At 52.9% G+C, this 23,699-nt stretch overlaps 1 protein-coding gene across 5 annotated transcripts; it reads right to left on the bottom strand.

The window, feature by feature from the left end:
• Nucleotides 1-539: 539 nt before the first annotated feature.
• On the bottom strand, nucleotides 540-22,835 carry SERINC2 (serine incorporator 2). Of its 5 annotated transcripts, none has more exons than XM_007979659.3 (10): nucleotides 22,737-22,835; nucleotides 11,749-11,910; nucleotides 10,402-10,592; nucleotides 9,893-9,972; nucleotides 9,390-9,527; nucleotides 8,470-8,639; nucleotides 6,219-6,309; nucleotides 5,751-5,892; nucleotides 2,031-2,252; nucleotides 540-1,160 (listed from the first exon to the last, which is right to left on the bottom strand). In XM_007979659.3, the coding sequence occupies exons 2-10, from the start codon at nucleotides 11,782-11,784 to the stop codon at nucleotides 1,025-1,027; spliced, it is 1,206 nt and encodes a 401-aa protein (XP_007977850.2). In that variant the 5' UTR covers nucleotides 11,785-11,910; nucleotides 22,737-22,835; the 3' UTR covers nucleotides 540-1,024. The 5 variants fall into 5 exon arrangements, with proteins under 5 accessions (XP_007977850.2, XP_007977851.1, XP_072863677.1 ...); XM_007979660.3 differs by lacking the exon at nucleotides 22,737-22,835 and adding an exon at nucleotides 22,530-22,658; XM_073007576.1 differs by lacking the exon at nucleotides 22,737-22,835 and adding an exon at nucleotides 21,780-22,195.
• Between the last annotated feature and the right edge of the window lie 864 nt (nucleotides 22,836-23,699).

Genomic DNA, 23,699 nt, shown 5'->3' on the forward strand with positions numbered 1-23,699 from the left:
CTGTGGTACAGAGGGATTGGGGCCAGCCTGGCTGACTCAAGAGCACATGCTCCTCCCCACAGCACCCCAAGGCCTGGGGTTGGACTCATCAGGGCAGGTACCAAAGGTGGTAATGATTCCAGGCAGGTCAGAGGTGGGCAGGACCTTGAGGCAGGCCCTGGTGAGAGGGGCCCTAAAGACCACCTTCTGGCCCTGTCATCGCCCCCTCCACGCCCCGTGACTCGCTCTCACTGCTCTTCCTCGGATGATCAGATGGTTGGGCAGCCTCCTGCTGGCCCCACTGCCTCCAGGGTCTCCTTTTCTGACCACCAGACACACCCCTTTCCCAAAACCCTGATTTGCCCCTCCTTCCTCATTGGCCCCCTCCCCTCAGGTGCTCCATGACCCAGAAGACAGAGCCCAGGTCATTCTGTCCGCCTTTGAGGCTCCTCCTAGTCTGGCCCTGATGTCCCAGCCTCCTCTGCCCTAACATTCCATTCCCAAACCCCACACCGGCCCCCATGCAGTGGGGCTCCATGCTGAGGGTGAGGGGCGCAGAACATGGTACACGCACTGGCTTGTTTATTAGACAAAGTCTTAGAGACACCGTAAGGCACGAAGTCCAGGAAGGGGGCAGGGTCCCCTGGGGGATGTGACCAGGAACACCATGGCCTCAGTGCCGGATGCCTCACTGTGGTGGGAGCTCTCTGCCCTCCAGCGGCTCTGAGCGGCTGTCTCCAGCAGCCCAGCTCCCATGGAGCCTGAGGACAAGGGAGCCCTTTCATCCTGAGACACTGAGTATGGGCAACTGGGGGGAGGGGAAGGAAGAGGCAGCTCCACTGCGTGGGTGTGGCAGGGGGATGGGGCTCCTTGGACCCTGAAGGCACTAAGACTAGAGGGCCTGGCTCAGAGGCAGGTCCTGGAGCTGGGGCAGGAGTGGGGGCTCAGCCTGGCTGATTGGTGCGGGGAGGGGGCAGGTTGGCTGTCACTGAGCCGAGAGGCACCAGGTGGCAGGAAGCACCAGGTGGCAGGCTGTGAGGCTGCCTCAACTGAAGTCGCGGTTGCGCAGGAGGAGTGGGGCTACCAGGGTCCACAGGTAGAGGAGCAGCCCCGCCCAGCTGGCACAGATCTTCACCCACACGGCGGTCCACGTGCTGATCATCTTCCGGGTCTCGCCCGGCCTGGAACACACCATCTTCCCCATGAGCCCGGTGCCCAGTCTGGTGACTTCCGTCTTGGCCCCCGGCCTTACGACCCAGTTGTGACCCCGGACTTCAACTCTGGCTCTTCCCCTGTAACTCCAATCCATCTCTGACATTTTTAACACCTGGCCTTGTGACCGTGGACAGAGCTCCTGACCTCGACTCCCATCTTGAGTCCAGTGTTAGTCCGTGAGATCGTGACCTGCCTCCTGGTCTCCAACCTTGTGATCCTAATTCTGGGACCTCAATCCTAGCCTCTGAACTTCAGACCCGGGAGCTCCTGACCTTAGTCCTGACCGCTACCCTTGATTCTGACCTTTGATCCTGTAACTTAGGAGTAGCTCCTGACCTTATTACTGTCATTTAGGTCCTTGACCTTGCCACTTCAATCCTGGCTTTATGGCCTCCTACTATCAATTTTAACTTTAACCAAATGACCAAATTTGTGACACTAATTGACCACAATCCCAGCCCTAGACCTCATGACTTCTATCCTTGACCTTGTAACTTTGGTTCTGAACTCCACATCCTCATCCTAACCCTCCAACCATGAAGCCCAAATCTGACCCCATGACCCCTGATTTGTAAACCCCACCTGCCCTGCACAGGCCCAGCCCCAGCTGCTGTGCCTTCCCCGGTTCAGCCTCCTAGTGAAGGTGCGGGAGCTGAGCAGATGAAGGCACTTGTGGGGAAACTGGAGCAGGGAAGGGGCAGGCTCTATGGAGGGTCCTCAATACACACCCCCACCCCCAAGCCTTAAGCAGACATCAGGAAAACCCAGTGAGGAGAGATGTGTGGACCTGCACCCCGCACCCCTGGGCTCTGTCCATGCCCCACCGGGCTACGCACTTGTACCAGTTGGTGAGCGTCATCATGATGTGCAGTGAGGCCAGTACCAGGCAGAAGTGGAAGAAGGAGTAGCTGTAGGTGACGCCGTCCTGCTCGTTGTCAAAGGCCCGGCCCTCACAGGCCGCCACCTGCTGCTGCTGCTGCTGTGTGGCCTCTAGCATAGGTGGGCCCTCCTCGGTCTGCATCAGGCTGTTCACCTGCCGGTGGTCTGAGGAGCGCAGACTGCAGGGGAGGGAGGAAGGTGGGCAAATAGATAGCCCTGGCGTTGGTCATAACACTGGACACAAGTGGTCCCAGAGCCTCAGAGGCCAGCGACCCAGTTACTGGGCCCGGGAGTTAACAAACTGCTTTGCCTCTCAACTCTACCCCTACCCCCACTCCCATTTTCTGTGTGACCTTGAGCAAAACAATTAACCTCTCTGAGCCTGATTCCTTGTCTGTAAAATAAGGGATAATCGTACCTCCTCTAGACGGCTGCTGGGGGGACTAGATGGAATGATGACGTAAGGTCTCTAGCATAGTGTTTGGCACAGAATATAAATTCAATCAACAGTCACTATTGTTAGGATTGTGCCTTTGCCATTTCCATAAACACGTATCAAGTACCTAATACTACAAAGCACCATACCAGGTACTACATCCATTAAGAATGTTAATAATTAATCACACTCGTTTGCCATTAATTTTAAGTTTCCATTTTATTAGTGTCAGGTGGTTTTACCAATGGCCTCCCTTCCCTTCGTGCTTACACTAAAAAAAGAACAGCAGTAATGATTGTATGTCATGCTTTCTGTGAGAAGCCTTGATGTGTTTAACAGAATTTCATAGCTTGAGACATAAAAATTTTTGAAAGACCAACTCGCATTTCCAAAAAAAAGTGAAAAGAAGGAGAGCAGGATTCTAGTCCCACCACACCAGCAAATTGAGAAATCACCCCTGGCTGTGCATCAGTGCGTCCCTACCCACTGTACCCACCCTATCCATCCTAACCACCCTACCTACCCTACCCACCCTACCCACCCTACCCACCCTAACCACCCTACTTACCCTACACACCCTACCCACCCTATCCACCCTCTCCACCCTACCTACTCTACACACCCTACCCACCCTATCCACCCTACCTACCCTACCTACCCTATATACCCTATCTACCCTCTCCACCCTACCTACCCTACACACCCTACCCACCCTATCCACCCTACCTACCCTACCTACCCTACACACCCTACCCACCCTATCCACCCTCTCCACCCTGCCTACCCTACACACCCTACCCACCCTATCCACCCTACCTACCCTACCTACCCTACACACCCTACCCACCCTATCCACCCTCTCCACCCTGCCTACCCTACACACCCTACCTACCCTATCCACCTTATCCAACCTAACCACCCTATCCACCCTTTCCACCCTATCCACCCTATCCAACCTAACCACCCTATCCACCCTTTCCACCCTATCCACCCTATCCACCCTATCCACCCTATCTACCAAATACCATACGATATCTCATGCATGGGAGCCCAGATTGGGTGGTCCTGGCCCTCATGGGCTACATATGCTTCTTTGCTGCCTGTGCTGTAAGAACCATGCTAAGAACAGACCTGTGCCCCTGGGCTCTCAGCAGTGCATGTGCCAGGGAGCTGTGGGTATGGAAACGGCAGGAAAAACAGCTGTGCCAGGTCAGGGAGGGGAAGGGACAAAGAACCAGGGGCAGGGAAAGATTTCCAAGCTCCTCAGCCACTGGCCACCGTGTGCTCATGGCCTCCTCCCTGGGTCTCAGTTTCCCTATCTGTAAAATCAAGGTAATCAGGCCAGGAGTGGTCCACTCCTGTAATCCAAATACTTTGGTAGGCTGAGGTAGGAGGATTGCTTGGGCCAGGAGTTAAAGGCCATCCTGGGCAACATAGTGTCTCTACAAAAGAAAAAAAAAAAAAAGTTTTTTAAGTAGCCAGGCATGGTGGTATGCACCTGTAGTCTCAGAGACTCAGGAGGCTAAGGTGGGAGGATCACTTGAGCCCAGGAGTTTGAGGCGACAGTGAGCTGTGATCGTGCCATTGCACTCCAGCCTGGGTGACAGGAAGACCCTGTCTCAAAAAAGAAAAGGGGGAGGAGTGGGGAGGGGAGGGAAGGGGAGGGAAAGGGAAAGGAGAGGACACAGAGGTAATTCAAGCCTTTCCAGCTTGTAAAGGAATCAAATGTGACAAAGAAGACACATGTTTATGAACTGTACAGAACTGACTTAGAGAAAATGTTTTGAAAAAGGCCAAAACAGAACAAAATGTGAAAGAGTCTTAAAATGATCTAGCCCAGGGGCCTGGAGGCAGGGGTGCTGTTGGAACTGGGATGGATGGATGGGGGAAGATCAGGGGAGCAGAGCCAAGATTCCCTCTAGAGTTAAGGGCAGATGGAAAGTGGCGCCTGGAGAAATGCAGGGTCACAGGGAAGCAAACTCAGGGTCTGCCAGATGCAGTGTAAACAAGAATTAAACCTAATCTTATGATCTAGTGACTCATAAGAACAGCCACCCACAGCTACCTAGTTGTGCAAATGTTCACAATATTATGTTCATACTAATACACAAATGTTTACAATATTATGCAAATAATCACAATAATACGCAACACTTAATCTGGCAAACTCCTAGGCTCAAGCAATCCTCCCACCTCAGCCTCTTCAGTCACTGGAACTACAAGGTGCACACCACCATGCCTGACTAATTACAAAACTTTTTTTTTTCTAGAGACACTATGTTGCCTAGGCTGGCCTTAAACTCCTGGGCCCAAGCAATCCTCCTGCTTCAGCCTGGCAAAGTGTTTGGCTTACAAATAACTTACTACTTGCCAAGTTCCTTTCTAAGTGTTTTTGTTTTGTTTTGTTAATTTTTTAAAAAAAGACAGGGTCTCACTATGTTGCCCAGGCTGGTCTCAATCTCCTGGGCCCAAGAGATCCTCCCACTTTGGCCTCCCAAAGTGCTGGGATTACAGGTGTGAGCCACCCCACCTGGCCCCTTTATATGTGTTTTACACATACTGATTCATCTATAGCCCTTCAACAGTCCAATGAGGGAGGTACTATTTTTATCTCTATTTTACAGACAAGGAAATTGAGGCTAGAGAGGTTAAATGACTTGCCCAGGATCACACAGCCAGTAAGTGGCAACACCAGGCTCAAATGCAGGCAGTCTGGCTGCAGAGTCCACACGGATAAACACCTACTAAGATGTTTAGCCCTTTGAAAAGAGCTGCTATGTGACCTTCAGCATGAGCTGCCTTGTCTCAGGGGAGCGTGTGGGGTCACAGCCACATCCACTACAGTGGAGGTTGTCATCCTCTTCTTACTGAGGAGGAAACAGGAGCTCAGAAAGGTTAAGCCACTTACCCCAAGCCACACAGCAGGTGAGAAACAGTCCCTGGACCCACCGACCCCAGTCCATGCTCCTTCCCTGACCCCACAGCTGTCTGTACCCAACTGAAATGGCCCAGTATGCAGGAAAGGGCCATGAGCCAGGAGGCAAGGTCACGCCCACCTCTGTTGCCCATTCATGCCGTGCCCTCTGAGGGACTCAGTTTCTCCTCCCGCACAATGCAAGAGTGGGACACATTGAATTCGAAGAGCACCTTCCAGCTTGGTATCCTGGCTCCCACATCCTCCCCTCACTCTGGCTCAGGGCCCCCAATCATGATCCTTCCCAGAATCCAGACCCGGCCATACCTGATGAAGAGGGTGCACAGGAGGAAGATGATGAGGCCCACAATGCTCGGGGCATCCCACCACTGGGTCTCATAGCCCTCGGGGCCTGCCATGACCGTCTCATTGCCCAGCTGGGTTGGCAAGTGGGGGTTGCATTTCTGTTCTGGGGATGGGAGCACAATCACCCTCAGCCCATGCAGGCCAGGCCTAGGTAGCCAAGTGGCCCTGAGGATGGCTAGAGAGCCACCCCAATAGACAGACAGATGCACAGCCAACCACCCCACTCCCAGCAACAGAGAGCTCAGCAGTCACAAGGGCAGAGAGACAACTCAGGAACAGACCGGCCCTCCCATCTCATGGGAGGACTGAGTCTCAGAATGGGCTGGAGCAGGGATGTCCCTGTCACTTGTGAGGGTCCCCAGCCCCACAGCAGGCCGATGTTGACCCAGGAACGAGGCCAGGCCTCCTTGAGCCTGGGCCCATACTCACCAGGGACACTGGATAGGGCTGACCAGGTGACAAACATGGTATAGAGGGTGATGACTGAGGCCTGCAGCAGACCCGAGTTGGGCTGGGCGTCCTGGCAAGAGTCGTTCACTGATAAGATCCCTGCCGGACCACAGACACCCCACCCCACCCAGCCCACTCACACCAGCCAAGGGACCTCAGAAGCTCCCACCCACCTAGGATACCCCACCACACCCCACTTAGGGAAAACACCAGCCAGGCCACCTACCACCCACCTCACTAACCAAAGGCTGAGTCCTAATTCTTCTTTCTCTTAACACCCCTCAGATTACCTGCCCTCCTCCCCTGCTGAAAACCCATCTCATCACACTCTGAATTCCTTCATCTCTGCCTGGCTCACTGCCCGGCTCCTCCCTGCTCTCTGTCTGGAGAGCCTGCCCAGCCTCTCCCACTGCAGGGCTTTTGCCCTCGCTGTGCCCTCCCTCTGACATATTCCTTCCCAGCATCTCTGCACAGGCAGCCTCTCTTCAGTATTCAGACAGGACTCCCATGGAGCCCTAGGAACCCTGACTACAGCAGCCCCGTACCTGCCAGCTACCTACCTTTCAGCCCACACCCTCTCTCATGTTCCACATCACACATATTACCCAAAATCACCTCATTGGGCCTAGTCCACTGTTGCCTGTCCTTCCCCACTCCTCACCACACACGCACTTAAAAACATGGACCTAAACTCTGTGATTAAGAGCACAGGCGGCTGGCCATGGCGGCTCATGCCTGTAATCCCAGCGCTTTGGGAGGCTGAGGTGGGCAGATTGTTTGAAACCAGAAGTTCAGAAGTTCAAGACCAGCCTGGCCAACATGGCAAGACCCTGTATACTAAAAATACAAAAATTAGCTGGGTGTGGTGGTGGGCACCTGTAATCCAAGTTACTCGGGAGGCTGAGGCATGAGAATCACTTGAACCTGGGAGGCGGAGGTTGGTTGCAGTGAGCCAAGATCACACCACTGAACTCCAGCCTAAGTGACAGGCAAGATTCTGTCTCAAAAAACCAAAAACAAAAAAAATTTTAGGCCGGGTGTGGTGGCTCATGCCTGTAATCCCAGCACTTTGGGAGGCTGAGGTGGGCAGATCACTGGTTACTTGGGAGGCTGAAGCATGAGAATCGCTTGAACCTGGGAGGCAGAGGTTGCAGTGGGCCAAGATTACACCACTGCACTCCAGCCTGGGCAACAGAGCCAGACCCTGTCTCCAAAAAAAAAAAAGAAAAAGAAAAGAAAAAGAAAAAAGAAAACCAGAGCACTCTTGGAGCCAGTCCGCCTGGGTTCGAATCCCAGTTCCCCATGTGACCTTGGCTAGGCCTCTTCTCTAAGCCTTCGTTTCCTCACCTGTAAAGTGAGGATGAGGATGGCGTGAGGATCAAATAACAAGTCCGAGGCCACTAACTACTGGCTATCATCATTATTGCTTCCTCCCTTCCTCACAGCCATATCTCCAACATCTAGAAGAGGGCCTGGTACACAGAAGTGCTCGAGAGGTATTTGCTGCATAAATACTAATTGCTGTGTGACCTGGGACACAGACATTACCTTCTCTGGGCTTCAACTTTTCTTACTGGGAAATGAGACTCTGACCAGAAGGGAGGTTCCCAGCCTTTCTGCTAAAGACCCTCGAAGACTACCTAAGCCCCCTGAAGCTGCTGGTGTGCTGAGATCTCAAACCACAAAGCACCACTGGACTCACAAGGGGCTCCAGCAGTACTTTCTGAAGAACACGCAGTTCCTCTGGGAGCTCCTGCCCATTATTCCAGAGGGTCTTGGATTGGAAATGTGAAATTGCACCTTCCTACACTACTTCTAGAGGTGTCTAGGAATCATCACCCAGGGACTCCCCATAATGTTCTACTGATTTGCATAAAAACAAAAATGACAACAATAATAACTACAATAATAGCTAATGTCTGAGGGAAATCTACAGGCCAGGCATGGAGTGTTTACAAATAGGATCTCAATCCTGAGAATAACTCCAACAGTAGGTCTTATTATCTCCATTTTATATTTGAGAGGCAGAGAGAAGTTAGGGCACCTCCTAAAGACACCCAGCATGAAGCCATGAGAGCCTGACTGTAACCTGGGGAGGCTGACCTGGGAGCCCACACACTCAAGCCGAGCCTCTGTGATGACAGCCCTAGCCCCAGGACCCAGGTTCCTACAAGAAGTCCCACCCACCAAGGGGCTGGGCCTCAAGCCGGGGAGGGACAGGCAGGCTCACCTGGACCTTGGGCAGGACAGCAGCAATGGACACGCAGACACAGAAGGTGAGGTTGAGACTGATGAAGACCTTGCCCTCATGGCAGCCGCTGGGCTCAGTGTAGTAGATGAACATCAGCACCACGGCCGCAATTGACAGCAAGTAGAAGAGGAGAGTGAAGAAGAGGAGGCCTGGGCCAGAGGGGTAGTGAGAGGGTAGGCGTGGGGTGGGGCAGGAGGAATAAGGACTCCCACTCCTTCAAGGGGCCTTGTTGGCAGCTCTCCCCCTCTCCAGCTCTCGGTTTCCCCATCTGAAGAATGACGTCACTGCCTTTCACCAACACCTTTGTGAGTCATTGCCCCACCCTGAGCTAACATGGTTCACCTGCTACCTTGTAATAAGGGAACTGTGACAATAAATACAATGAACTCAAAACAGTCTTGCAAAAACTGAAGCAGGTACAGGGCGGTCTGCTGTTGACCCGCCCTCCCTGTCCAAGAGAGAACGGTCAGTTTAGGGAGATGTGGAAACCAAACAGCACCCAGGTGAGCCTTTCTCCTCGTTGTGTTTAGAACTGAAAGAGAACCAGGGACTCACCCTGCTACTGGGGTTTCAGGGACCAGGTGTCACTTGAAGTTCAGCCTGGGCACTACCAAAAGGGCTTCACACGCTGCTGGCTGTGCATGGCCCACCCTGCAGGAACCCCCAAACAAGACCCCTCCAAGGCCTCTCCAGGTCAGCTCTCCTCGGATCCCCCAGAAGTCACCCGGGATCAGCTGGCTTCCCCCATCTGCCTGAGACAATTAGAATCTTGCCCTAAGGCAGTGGCTGCTGGGGATGCCCCCCAGTTTTATCTAGCTTCAGAGACCCTCAATTTCTCAGGCAGCCCCAGCCCTGTCCAGGCTCGAGTCCCCGTACAGAGGCAGGGTGGCAGCACTGACCTGCGTACCAGGCACGGGAATCGCACTCCTCGGCCTTGCCCAGCCACCGCTGGTTCCAGGAGTGTGCAAAGTCGATGAGCAGCACCAGCTGGATGAGGATGAAGAGGAAGGAGCCCACGACGCCAAAGTAGAACCAGACTGGGTGGGGAGAGGCGAGTGAGGCGAGGAGAGTCCCTCTCTCACATCTACTCATTCAACAAGTGTTTCTGCTACACCCTGCATTGGGGACACTGAGAAGAACAGAGTCCCTGCCCTCAGGGAGCCCCTAGCTATGCACAGAGGGCAGGATATGGGTTACGGCAAGGCAGCTCCCCCTACCCCTGGGTTGCACAAAGGCCGTGTGGCCAGGCACCACAGTGCTGTCTCACGGGTGGGGAGTAAGGACCCAGCCAGCAGCCTGGGGTCCGTGTGTCCCAGCAAAGAGCAGTCCCACCACATTCCTCCAACCTGCTGCCCTGCCTCCCTCCCCAGAGCCCCCCATGCCCCCTGCCAAGCCCGCCTACTGTGGGAGAAGGAGCCGTCAGGGATGTAGAAGGCACCCACGGTGAGGCCCACCAGGATCAGGAACTTAAAGAACCAGAACCTATGGAAAGGGTGGGGGATGGACAAGGAAGCTGAGTGCAGGCAGGGAAACTGGAAGCCAGACCGGGCCTGGCCCCAGAGCCCCCTCCCACAAAGAGCAGGTGCTGGGAGGGGTGAGGATAGGCTCTCTGATGGTCTGATGGGCACAGGAAGTCTCTCCTGGCCGTGCAGGAGGAAGGACCAAGCAGCGGTGAGGGTGGTCACCCAGGTCCAGCCCCAGCTGTGTCACTGAAGTGCTGCAGGGCCTGAGGCTTGCTGCCACGCTTTCTGAGCCTTACTCTTCATCTGAGAAATGGATATAACTCAGAGTTGTTCTGCATGCTGTGGCTCCTGACTCTAAGGGTGGGGTCTGCAGATCCCTGAACAGGCAGAGGAGCAGGCAAGGCACTGGGGGAAGGTCCCAGGGTGCAGGCAGGGACCCCTCTCTCACCCATTCTGGATGGCAGCCCGGGGGTCCCGGCTGCTGCTCACGCAGAGCATGACCAGGGTGAAAAAGAAGAAGAAGGCCGCCGTGGCGAAGCACATGCGGTAGACAGCGCGGTAGCCAAGCAGGGAGCCACAGTCGATGTGGCCCTGCAGGACGGTGGGGATCCCAGCCCCCTCCTCACACACCCAGGGCAGCTGTGGAGACAGACAGAGCAGCGTCAAGGCCCCACCCCACACAGAACCCTGGCAGCTCCCTTTATAAACCAAAGCCCTGATCTCCCAAGGCTGGCCAGGAAAGAGGCTCTCCCAGCAGGGGCTGGGCCAGGTAGGGAGGGGAGCCCCCTACCTCTGTCTCCACTGCCTCCACCTCCATTCCTAGCCCTCTCTGGGGCTGAAGCCCTGGGAGGCAGCTCCTCAATTACATTGTTAATGTTTATTTCCCATAGCCTCAGTAACTATTGCGCTGTCTAAAGCAGGGGTTCCCGCCGGGCGTGGTGGCTCACGCCTGTAATCCCAGCACTTTGGGAAGCCGAGGTGGGCAGATCATGAGGTCAGGAAATCGAGACCATCCTGGCTCACATGGTGAAAGCCCGTCTCTACCAAAAATTAAAAAAAAAAAAAAAAAAAAAAATTAGCCGGGCTTGGTGGCAGGCGCCTGTAGTCCCAGCTACTTAGGAGGCTGAGGCAGGAGAATGGCGTCAACCCAGGAGGCGGAGCTTCCAGCGAGATTGCGCCAACGCACTCCAGCCTGGGTGATAGACCAAGACTCTATCTCAATCAATCAATCAATCAATCAATCAAGCAGGGGTTCCCAAAGTGTTCTCCACCCACCACCTATATCAGAACCACCTGAGATGCTTGGGAAAACAGAGATTCTGAGGTCCCTCTCCCATGGAATAGAGCCTCAAGGTGGGGTCTGAGAACCTGCATTTCTATAAACTCCTCAGGGAGTCTCATCTTTATATAAACTAAAATGTGTATAAGGCATGCATGGTGATGCCCAGGTCCCCCTGGGTCTGTGCTTGGCTGTAAAACACTGAGATGAAGGGAAGAGTTAGGAGCCCCAACCTGGGCTTGAGCACTAAGCAGGAGAAAAGCATCTACTAGGCCAGTGTCCAGGGGGCCAGTAATGATTAGTAAGACTTTCCAAGGAGACTGTGGCCTAAGAGAAAGAAGAATCCCCACAAGAGGCTCAAGCCCTCCTCCCCTCATTTCCAACCTCAGATCATCAGTGCACCCAAACACCCTGCCTCCTCTTCTGGATGAGCTGTGACCCCAAGCCTGGACCCTCTATCCTGGAGCCACTGAGGCCCCTCACTGGAGGCCGCCCTGCCACCCCTGGGGCACTCACCTTGTAGAGCTGACTCTCCACGCCTGGGCTCAGCATAATGATGGACACCAGCACCCCCAGGAAGAGGAAGAACGTGAAGATGAGGCGGCTCACGGTGGAGTTGCGACTGGCAGGGCAGCAGCTGCACAGGATGCAGGGGGCAGAGCCGCAGAGGCAGGACGCCTGCAAGACAGCACTGTCACTCTCCCCTCTCCTCTTCACTGCCCAAGCGCACACCTCCCACCACCTGCCCAGAGGTCAGCGGATCTGTGCTGCGCTAGGCAGGTGCACACTGTTCCCCAGACACCAGCCCATTGAACTTCAGGTCCAAGAGGGAGGCTGGGTCATATAGGGCTACACAGCCAGTAACCACAGAACCCAGACTCAAACCTGGGTCTATCTCAAGTGATACTGTGGCTTGAGAGAGAGAGCCAGCAGGTCACACTGTTTCTTATGGCGGGAGAGTGGTTTAAAAAAAAAAAAAAGAATCACAAAGCCAGCCATCACTGATTACTTTTGTGACCTCATACAAGTCACTCAACCTCTCTGTACCTCAGTGTCCTCTTCCGTAACATAGTGGTATGTACTCCTCAAAAAGCAGTTGTGAGAATGAAATGGAAATTCCATATTGTAGCCCCCATGGGCTCCCTTTCCCCTTCCCCACTTAATTTCCCCCCCGCCCGGGACTTCCTGCTGTTCTCGAGGCTTTATGTTTTGTCAGCCTCCGCTTTCCAGCAGGGCAGGAACTTTTGTGTTTTGTTCATTGTAATATTCCTAGAAATTGGAACAGTGCCTGTCACACAGCAGGAGCTTACAGGCTATCTGTTGAAGGAATATGAAGTGTTTAGCATGGTACCAGTCACATGTTAAGACCTCAGAAAACAGCAAGTGCATAATAAACATCAGTTGGATGAATGGAATGATTTTCGGCTCTGAGGCTGTACCAGCACCAGACAGCAGGTGGCGGTCTAACCCTTTCGCTCTCCAGGGTCCTTTGCCCCAGTTGCGGTCAGCCCTTCCCCTGGGCTGGCTGAAATCATTCAGTGGTTGGTAATGCCACACTATGCCACACCTGAAAAGGAGACTCTCCCTCCTGGGAGCCCAGTCCACAGCCCAGCCTTTGAGGAAACAAGCCCCACATCCAGATACCTCTGATAAACTTTATCTTCACCCAAACAGCCCCTACTCCTCACTCAGGGATTTAAGAGCCTAGAGAGCAAGAGACACAGGCCCCGCCCTCCTGGAGCCTACACAAGCAGGAAAAACACTAAACAAATCATGACTCACATCGTGACAAGTGCTAAGAAGGACGTGTGCCCACTGCCAGAAGAGTGCTAACGCGGCCTAGGTTTGATTGAGGGTGGCTTGTCAGGGAAGCCCTCCTTGAAGAAGTGACTTGTAAGCTGAGAGCAGGCCAGGCGCGGTGGCTCACACCTGTAATCCCAGCATTTTGGGAGGCCAAGGCAGGAGGATCGCTTGAGCCCAGGAGCTGGAGAATGCCTGGGCAGCATAGCGAGATCGGATATTTTAAAAAGAAGGTTTTTCTTGTTTGCTTTTGTTTTGTTGTTGCTGTTGTTTGAGACAGGGTCTTGCCCATCACCCAGGCCGGAGTGCAGTGGCACAATCTCAGCTCACTACAACATTTGCCCCCTGGGCTGAAGCCATCCTCCCACCTCAGCTTCCTGAGTAACTGGGACTACAAGCACACACCACCATGCCTGGTTAATTTTTGTATTTTTTGTAGAGATGGAGTTTCACCACGTTGCCCAGACTGGTCTCAAACTCCTGGGCTCAAGCAATCTGCCCACTCAGCCTCCCAAAGTGCTAGGATTACAGGCGTGAGCCACTGCACCTGGCCTTTTAGAAAGAAATATTTTTAAATAAAATAATAATCTGAGAGCAGAGGGATGAGGAGACACTGCCAGACCAAAGGGAGGAAAGAAAGTTTCAGGTAGGTGGCTTTGGGGTGGGTAGGGGCTGGGCATTTGAGGAATAGAAAGAAGGCCCTTGTGGCCAAAGCTTGGTGTGCAGACAGTCAGCGGTGAGTATGAGGTTAGACAGGCTGGCAAGGCCAGACCACATAGGCACCAGCAGTCAGGAACAGGACCCTGGTTTTCATCCTAAGAGCAGTGGGCACCCACTTGAGGGGCTGGAGCCAAGGGTCAGGAATTGAAAGATGAGCTTTGAAGAGAGCAGGCTGGCAGGGGCCCCTTGCTCCTCACAGACCTCCGCCCTTCTTTCTGGACTGGTCACAAGGCACACAGCATGCCCTGCTGGGAGGTATCTGCCTCCCCTCCTACTCTCCCCCAGACTAGAAATGCTCCTAGCCTATCTCTCGCTCACACAGATGCTAAACAAAATGCTTTGGAAAAGAAACTATTCCTCATGGTCTAAATCAAAACAGTCTACCTGTCCAGCAACTTCTGGTTACATCTTGCAGCTGCCACCCCAAGACCTGCCTCCTATCCGTGGCTGTTTTGGTGGGTGAGAGGATAAGAAATGCCTGAAAAACGTTGTATAGCCATAAAGCAGTGGTCCCAAACCTTTCTGGCACCAGGAACCAGTTTCAGGGAAGACACTTTTCCACAGATGGCTGGCAGGGGGCAAATATGGTTTTGGGATGATATTATTCCACCTCTGATCATCAGGCATTAGATTCTCATAAGGAGCACACAATTTAGATCCCAAGAATGCACAGTTCACAATAGGGTTCGCACTCCTATAAGAATCTAAAGCTGCCACTGATCTGACAGGAGGCAGAGCTCAGGCAATAATGCTTGTTCACCTGCTGTTCACTTCCTGCTGTGTGGCCCAGTTCTTAACAGGCCATGGATAGATACTGGTCCATGGCCCAGGAGTTGGGGACCCCTGCTATAAAGAACATTCTGGTTATCAGATAGAGCGGGTTATTAGTCCTATTTTATAGATGTGGAAATTGAGACCAGAGGGGCTAAGAGACTTACCAGAGGACACACAGCAAGTTGATAACAGCACTGAGATTCAAGTAGTATTAGTGACAGCTGCCATTTACAGAGGGTTACTCAGTCTCAGGCTCTCTGATAAGCACTTTATCTACATTAAGCTTCACTGATGCTATGAATTTTGTGGTAACTTCCCGTTTTCAAATGAGAAAACTGAGACAGATAGGTGGCATGACCAAGGTCACACAGCAAGTAGGCTGAGGAGCTGGGATGTAAATTCAGATCTGTGTGCACCAAGGGCCAGGCTCTGCCCATAGGACTACGCTGGTTCCCAGCTTGCTAATTCACTGATGGTCATCTCATTTAATTTAAATACATTCCAGTGATGAAAAAACAAAAAAGCAACACACACACACAAAAAAACCCCAAAACCAGAAAACCAAGGGAGGCCAGTGGGTACTGATCTCAGGAGCCAGGTACCCGGGTGCCCCGTCAGGTCCTGACTCCGGCTTGTTACCATTTAATTTCAATTTGAGACATCTAAGACACAAGAAAGCTGTTCCGCTTTCAGAGCGCTTGGCCTTTCAGTTCGCTCTGGTTCTTAAAGATCAAACCTCCAGGTGTTCCTGATGCCTGAAACCTCAGGATTTCCAAGGGCCTGATCAGCAGTCAGAGAGACCAGGTCAAAGAGAAAAACACACACTGCTTCCAGAGCATCCTTGGAAATGTTCATCCACCTTGGTGCATTCACTCCACCCCGGAATGGTTCCTACAAGACCCTCTTCCATTTGACCAAAATGTCATTTTATATATATTTAAATCTCTTCCTACAGAAATGCCAGACCATGGGAGTAAGGGTAGATGTGTGCACATATACACAAACACACGGAAATTCATTGTGGCACTGATCATAATAGGAAAATAATAGGGGAAAAAAATTGTTTTTGAGGCAGGGTCTCGTTCTGTCACCCAGACTAAAGTGTAGTGGTGCCATCTCAGTTCACTGCAACCTCCACCTCTGGGGCTCAAGCAATCCTCCCACCTCAGCCTCCCAAGTAGCTGAGACCATGGGCACCAGCCACCATGCCCAGCTAATTTTTGTTTTTGGTTTCTTGGTTTTTGTTTCAAGAAAGGGTCTGGCTCTGTCACCCAGGCTGGAGTGCAGTGGTGTGATCTCAGCTCACTGAAGCCTCAACCTCCTGGGCTCCAAAGTGGCCCTCCACTTCTGGATATATATCCTCCGACCTCAGCCTCCCAAGCAGCTGGGACCACAGGCATGCACCACCACACCCGGCTAATTTTTGTATTTTTTGGTAGAGACAGGGTTTTCTCATGTTGACCAGGCTGGTCTCGAACTCCTGGGCTCAAGGGATCCTCCCACCTTGGCCTTCCAAAGTGCTGGGATTATAGGCATGAGCTACCATGCCTGGCCATTAGGGGAAAATTGAAAATAACAAAACACCCATCAATACACCACGGTACTCCATAAAACGGACTTCTCTGCTGAATGGGGCAAATATGTAGGTACATTAAATGTATATAAATTGTATATAATTAATTGTATATAAATAATACTTGTATATAAATAATATTTCAATTAAGTTAAATTTACAAATATAAAGATTTTATATAAAGAAAAAACTTAAATAAGTTTTAGGTTTTGTGAGCCTATTAGAGTCTCAAGAAACTACAAATAACCTAAATGTCTAACACCTGGGGACAGCTGTGGCCCTTTCACTCCATGGAACGCTACAGAGCCAGAAAGCTGAAGTCCCTGGCTACAGAGCAACATGGAATAATGCTTGTGATGCAGCGTGAAAGGAAGGCAGACTGGAAAACTGTTCCCACACGACGATTCCAACCACTCCCCTCTTCCTGCAGATGCGCTCAAGGGCAGCAACGGAAAAGTCCCAGAACACTTACAGTGGCTGAATCTTAGCACCGGCCCAGGTTCTCAGAACGAAGAACTCAGAATTTAAGAAGCCCCGGGCCTTAGAGTCTTACAGCTGCAAGGTTCCTTGGCATTCAACGAATCCATTCTTTTTCCAATGAAGAACCACACAGAAAGCATCTGGCCATGCTCTGCTGCTTGCACACTGCCAATGACAAGGAGCTCACTACCTCCCAAGGCAAGGCAGGTAGCTCTGGGGCCGTGAGTGGTTTGGCATTATGTGAACAGTCTGACACTGAGTCATTCACATTGTCTCCTGGTTGTCCTTAGAGTCAGGGACAGAAGTTCTTAGAACCACTCATGGGGTGCTGGGTGGGGAGAGGAGGCAGCTGAGGGCTGGATGACAGTTTTGAATTTTTCTATTTAAAACAAACTGGCCGTCTGGGCATGGTGGTTCATGCCTGTAATCCCAGCACTTTGAAAAGCCAACGTGGGCAGATTACTTGAGGTCAGAAGTTTGAGACCATCCCGCAAACCTTATCTCTACTAAAAACACAAAAATTAGCCAGGCATGGTGACAGGCACTTGTAATCCCAGCTACTCAGGAGGTTGAGGCAGGAGACTTGCTTGAACCCAGGAGGCAGAAGTTGCAGTGAGCTGAATCACGCCATTGCACTCCAGCCTGGGTAACAGAGCAAGAACTTGTCTCAAAAAATAAAATAAAAAATAAAATATAAAACAAAGTGGACCTCCACTTCTAGATATATATCCAAAAGAAATGAAGCAGGGACTCACATATTTACACACCCATGTTCATAGCAGAATTATTCACAGTAGCCACAAGGTGAAAACAAGCTAAATGTCCATTGGTGGATGAGATGAATGGATAAACAAAATGTGGTATATCCATACCCATACAATGGAATATTATTTGTTCTTAAAAAAGAATGAGGCTGGCCGTGGAGGCTCACGCCTGTAATCCCAGCACTTCGGGAGGCCAAGGCAAGTGCATCACCTGAGGTCAGGAGTTTGAGAGCAGCCTGGCCAACATGGTGAAACCCTATCTCTACTAAAAATACAAAAAAATTAGCCAGGCATGGTGGTGCATGCCTGTAGTCCCAGCTACTCGGGAGGCTGAGGCAAGAGAATTGCCTGAACCCGAGAGGTGGAAGTTGCAGTGAGCCAAGATTACACTACTGCACTCCAGCCTGGGTGACAGAGCAGGACTCCGTCTCCAAAGAAAAAAAAAAAAAAGGAATGAAATTTTGACACATGCTATAACATGGATAAACCCTCAGGGCATTATGCTAAGTGAAATAAGCCAGACATCAAAGAACAAATATTGTATGACTCCACTTAGATGGAGAGAGTAGCCAAACTCATAGAGAAAAGTGTGAGTGAATTGGTGGTTACGAGGGGCTGCAGAGTTACTGTTTAGTGGGAGTTTCAGTCTGGCAATATGAAAACGTTCTGTAGAAGGATGGTGCTGATGGTTGGAAAACAGTGTCAGTGTACTTAACGCTACACTTAAAAATTGTTAAAATGGTACCTTTTACGTTATGCATCTTTTACCTCAATTTTTTTTAAGGGAGGGGGCAGGGAGTTTTCAAAGAAGAGCAGGAAGAGGGGAAAGGGTATTCCCAGCAAAGAGAATGACACGTGCAGAGCTACAGGGACACTGTATTTTCAGGGCAGCTGAAAGGGTGAGAAAACCTGCAGAGGTCATGGAAGTGGTGGCCAATGTCCCTGTATGCCATGCCAGGGAGTCTGGACTTCACCCTGAAAGCAACGGGGAATGATTGCGAAAGAAGAGGAATGGCAGCAAATTTGCATTGTAGAAATCTCACTTTGACCACAAAAAGACAGGCGAAGGGGTGGTGTGTGGTACCTTTGGGGGAAGGGAAGAGAGTCAGGGGCTGTTGTCAGTAATCCAGATGAGGGATGACAGTAAGAAAATGTCCTGGAGTTACTGTGTGCCTACTGTGTGCTGGCACTACTCCTTCTGACAATGCCATTCATTCGGGATTTATTTTTATTACGGTTGTATTTATTAGATCTCCATTTTAATATACGTGTCTTCTAAAATAAATTACCAGCCGGGTGTGGTGGCTCATGCCTGTAATCCCAGTACTTTGGGAGGCCAAGGCTGGTGGATAACTTGAGGTCAGGAGTTCGAGACCAGCCTGGCCAACATGGTGAAACCCCATCTCTATTAAAAACACAAAAATTAGATGGGCATGGTGGTGCATGCCTGTAATCCCAGCTACTCAGGAGGCTGAGGCAGGAGAATCACTTGAACCTGGAGGCAGAGATTGCAGTGAGCTGGAATGGTGCCACTGCACTCCAGTCTGGACAACAGAGCAAGACTTCATCTCAAAAAAATAGTAAAATAAAATAAAATAACACAAACTCCTTGAAGACTAAAATAAAAGGTTAAAAGAGTAAATTTTTAAACATATATTTCGTCACAATTTAAAAAATGCAAAACTGGCCCCAGCAAGCATGCACCTTGCCGCTTTCATGAACAACTCCATAACTGGCTGGGCCGCCCCAGGGCTAGTCAAAACACAGCAGAGAAGAGGTCAGCCGGAAATGTCCCAAGGTACACTTACTTCGCCCATGCAGTGCCAAGAATGCAGGTCCTAATGCTGGCTCTGCCACAACTTGTAGTCTGACCTCAAGCAAGTCTCTCCTCCCCTCCATGGGACTTAGTTTCCTCGTCTATAAAATGATCTCCTGGGGCAGGAGAGGACAGTGGCTCAGAGCCCAGGCTCTACAGTTAGGCAGCCCTGGGTCTCACTGGCTTCAGCACTTCCTTGCATGTGGTCTTGAGTCATGTACCACTGCGGGGTGTTTATGGACTGGCCACTGCACACCAGCTTGGTGCTAACTATGCAGCTGTACTAACCTCAGTCCCATTTAATCCTCACAACAGGCTAAGGGGCAGACAGCATTGTTCTCTCCACTTTACAGACAAGCGGATGGGCAAAGTGCCTGCCCACAGTCACAGAGATGTGAAGAGGCAAAGCTAGAATCCGAGTCCAGTGGTCTGACCCAAAGGCCTTTCACACTCCCTAGGATGTACAAGACCCTCTTTGCAGACTGGCCAAGTCATCATGTGCTGACTTGCCTGTTGGCCCCATCCCCTGTGGACCCATCTTACCTCCCCATCCAAAGCAGGACCCACCTTCAGCCCAGGTCACCTTCAGCCCAGTTCCAATGCTGAGAAGCACAATCAGAAGATGAGTCACACCTGGGAGGGTACAAAAGTCTTCCCCACTGACCCATGCATGCAAAAAAAGTCCCTCCTAAAGTTGCCCAGAAATGCCACATAGAACTTCACTCCTGTGCAGCGAGTCTTCACTGCAACAGGATGGTACTGGTGTCCAGTAGTGCCCAACTGCGCCACTTAATGCTGTGTGGCTGTGAAGAAGTCACCTTCACTCTCTGAGCGAGTTTCCTCATCTGTGAAACGGGAACAATATTAACTGCCCCAGTGGGGTTGTTGTGAGGATTAAATGGAAGGATATATACACACACACACACACACACACACACACACATACTGCTCACTGCAGTGTGGGGCCTAGGCCACTGCTGGACAGCTCCATGCCACGAGTGTTGGGATAGTTATCTGTAAAATGGGCTAACGATTTCATAGGGTGGAGGAGGTGGGGAGAGCCAATGAGATGGCATGGTGAGGGGCTTGGAACAGTACCCGGCTCAGTAAATGTCAGAAGCCAGAACCTCAGTAAATGACGGAGGCCAGAACCCCAAGGGGATGGCACTGAAGGGAGGGCCAGGTCCCTTGCTGATATTACTCACTAAGTTACCTCCCAATTCTTCCCTGGACCAACCCTATGCCTCAGGCAGCCAGGATGTGGGGAAGGGAGGGAAGGTGTGGGCAGAAGCCTGGACCAGGAATCAGATGTTGACCCTAACTATGCAGTTCTCCATCCTTTCCCTGTGCAACCTTCGGCAAGTCAGCTAACTTCTCTGGGCCGCAGCCTTCTCATCTGTAAACGGACGGTTTGAGCCAGCCTATCTGCTCTCAGCATTGTAGAATGCTGTGACTCAGAGACCAGCACTTGGCTTTGCATTGTCTCCAAATGGAATTCTCCACCCACCTTTCCTTGATGTTAGCAATAATTCCCACAGGGAGCACTTATGATGTGCCAGGAGCTGTGCCTCATCTCCTAACAGCATTGTGAGAAAGGTCCTGTTACTGTCAACTGCCAGATGGGGTGACCAAGGCACACAGGGCTGGCAGGCTGCCCCTCAACATCTCCACCGCCAGCCCAGCCCAGCAGGGCCTGTGCCTCACCAGGTGCAATCACAGCTCACTGCATCCTCCATCTCCTGGGCTCAAGTGATCCTCCTGCCTCAGGCTCCTGAGTAGCTGGGACTACAGGGTGCATGCCACCATGCCCACCTACTGCTTCTTCTAAGACCCCAGCCTCTCACTCTAAACCCATCCTCCTTTCTCTCCATCTGTTCTTCAAACTCCACTGACTCCCAACAGCCTGCTGGGAGCAACAGATGGAAATCAGGTCCACTGTGGAAGCTCTGCCTCCCTCACCAGGAAGCAAACCTTTGTGGGCAGAGACCTGGCCCAAACCTTGAATTCTTTGGGCTGGGAGGGATTTCAGGCACCAGCTTGATTCCTCCTCCCGCACACGCACACGCACACAAACACACACACGAAAAATGGAGGCCTAGTGAGGCAAGAGGCTCTCTTGCCTCTCTGTCCTGTCTATGCTGATCTCATTCTCAGAAAATGGCTGTGAAGTAAATCTCTAGACCCCCAGCTCTCCCCTACATCCCCTCCTCTCTCTCTCTCTCTCTCTCTCTCTCACACACACACACACACACACACACACACACACACCCGTCAGGGACAAAGGAAAGCGAGTCCCGAGATTCAGCGGCCGCTGGAGCCCCTTCTCCCTCTCAGGGCCTCTTTGTGTGGGGCCAGAGGGGGAGCGGGCTGCCTGAATGAACCTCAGATTTAATGAGGGGAAGAGGGAAGGAGGGGGCCGGGGAAAGGGAGGGGAGAACGGGCCTCCCAGCCGGGGTCTTGCCGGAGCCCCTCCCCTCTGTGGCTGCAGCCACAGAACAGAGGCTGGCCTCCCCCCAGGTCCCGAACCCGCGACCGGGCACTCCCCGCGCACACCTGAACCTCCCTCGATTCCTGCTGTCCCAACCCAGAGTTCTGCCCGGTGGTCCGTGACGACCTGCACCCTCCTCACTCGAGGGCAGCCAAGAAAGTCCGGGGCTCCCTCCCCTCCCATCCCAGTCTCCGCGCTGGGGCCCAGAGGGTCCGCGGCGAGCTGGGGAGGTGCCTGGGAGGCAGCGCGAGCCAGACTGAGGACGGCGGACGGGACCGCAGAGACTGAGGGACGGACGGACAGACGGACAGAAGACAGTAGACGGACAAAGACAGTCGGAGGAACGACGGACAGAGACACGAACCAGACAAATACGAAAGGACAGGCGGAGCCCGAGCGACAGGAACAGAATGACTGGCAGGCGGCCAGAGGGGCAGGGCAGGGCACTCGCCAGGAGGGACGGGGCCCGGCCGACCCACACACAGAACCAGGGGGTCGGGGACGGGGACAGAGGCCACCCCGAGGACCGTCCCAAGTGGGGCGACGAGGGCCCACAGAGCTGCCCAGACCCCGGGCTCCAGACTCAATCTCTCCAGGTCCCAGGAGGGCGCCCGCCGAGGGCACTCCCCTCCTGCCCGCGGAAACCCGAGCCGGGACCGCAGCTGCCCGGCGCCTGCCGGTCGGGACTGAGCAGGGGGACGCGGGCAGCGGGATCGGGGTGCCAAGTGAGGGTCCGGAGGGCGAGCAGGCGGGGCACCGGCCCAGAAAGACAAGTTTGCAGGAAGGAAAAAGAAGAAACTACTCGAAGCAGAACAGAAGAAAGTGAGGGCCCGCAGCAGGAACGGGCGGCGCGCGCGGGCGGGCGCCGGGGTTGGGACTCACGCAGCTGAGCAGGGAGCAGGCTCCCAGGCAGGCCCCCATGGCGGCGGCTCCAGGCTCCGGGCACCCGGCGCTAGGCGCAGGGCGCGGACCTCGGGATCCGGGTGCCGGGCCAGGCCCCTCCTCGGTCCCGGCCCCGCCCCGGCCCCGCCCCAGCTACCGAAGCCGCTCGACCCTTTCCGGAGGCGCTCGGGGCCTCCCCAGACTCACCTGGGGCAGGTGCCCGGGAGGAGGAACCCTAGACAAAGGGGGCGGTCGGGGATTCCCGCGGCCACGCGAGCCGCGCAACCTGACCCAACCCTGGCCCGAGCTCGCATCCTGCTCCAAAGCGAGCATTCGCAAAGCGACCTCGGTTTGAGCCCGTATGACCTCGGGCCACTGTCACCCTTGGGGACAGAAGCCAAGAGGTGGTCACCGCTGACTCCTCAGTGCTTGGTGCAGAGCCTCTGCTCAATAAATATGTGCTGAGGTTGAATGCTGAATGACTGGAAAAAGAAACTTCGGCAAGTCACTGCACCTCTCTGAGCCTCAGTTTCCCGGTCTGTAAAGTGAGGATACATACCTCATAGGATGGTTACAACACATGGTAGGTGCTTGACAAATGTAAGCCCCCATCGTCACTGTTTTCTTCTTCTTTTTTAAGTGACAGGGTCTTGCTGTGTCACCCAGGCTGGAGTGCAGTGGTGCAATCATAGCACCTGGGCTCAAGTGATCCTCCTGCCTCAGGCTCCTGAGTAGCTGGGACTACAGGTGCATGCCACCATGCCCACCTACCGCTTCTTCTAAGACCCCAGCCTCTCACTCTAAACCCATCCTCCCTTCTCTCCATCTGCTCTTCAAACTCCACTGACTCCCAACAGCCTGCCGGGAGCTATACACTCCCTACAGCCACCCCTGCTTGGTGGCTTATCACTCCCTAGGGATGCCCAAACTCTGGTCCCTAGCTAAGGAGGTCAGAAGGCCGGGAGGGGCGGCCACATTCCTGGCAGATGACTCTCCAGGGGTAGGTGTGAGAGACCCAGAAGTAGGGCTCTGTAATTACTCTCCCTTCACCCTTAGCCCTGTCCTCAGCCACCTCTGGACAAGACAGTGTTAGTAAAAGAAGTCTCTGTGCCTCAAAGCTGGCCCCAGGGCCAAAGAGCTGGTTGACTGCATCCTTGGGTGATTCACTGG

Source organism: Chlorocebus sabaeus, chromosome 20 (assembly GCF_047675955.1).
Source record: "Chlorocebus sabaeus isolate Y175 chromosome 20, mChlSab1.0.hap1, whole genome shotgun sequence".
Classification (NCBI taxonomy): Eukaryota; Metazoa; Chordata; class Mammalia; order Primates; family Cercopithecidae; genus Chlorocebus; species Chlorocebus sabaeus.

Coding starts and splice junctions, on each gene's coding strand:
- SERINC2 (XM_073007576.1), bottom strand. CDS start 21,830: ATGGGAGGGGAGGGAGCCCCGGACTTTCTTGGCTGCCCTCGAGTGAGG. Junction 10,593..11,748: donor TGGAGAGTCAGCTCTACAAG/GTGAGTGCCCCA, acceptor CTGTCTCCACAG/CTGCCCTGGGTGTGTGAGGA. Junction 9,973..10,401: donor CGGGCTGCCATCCAGAATGG/GTGAGAGAGGGG, acceptor CCCTTTCCATAG/GTTCTGGTTCTTTAAGTTCC.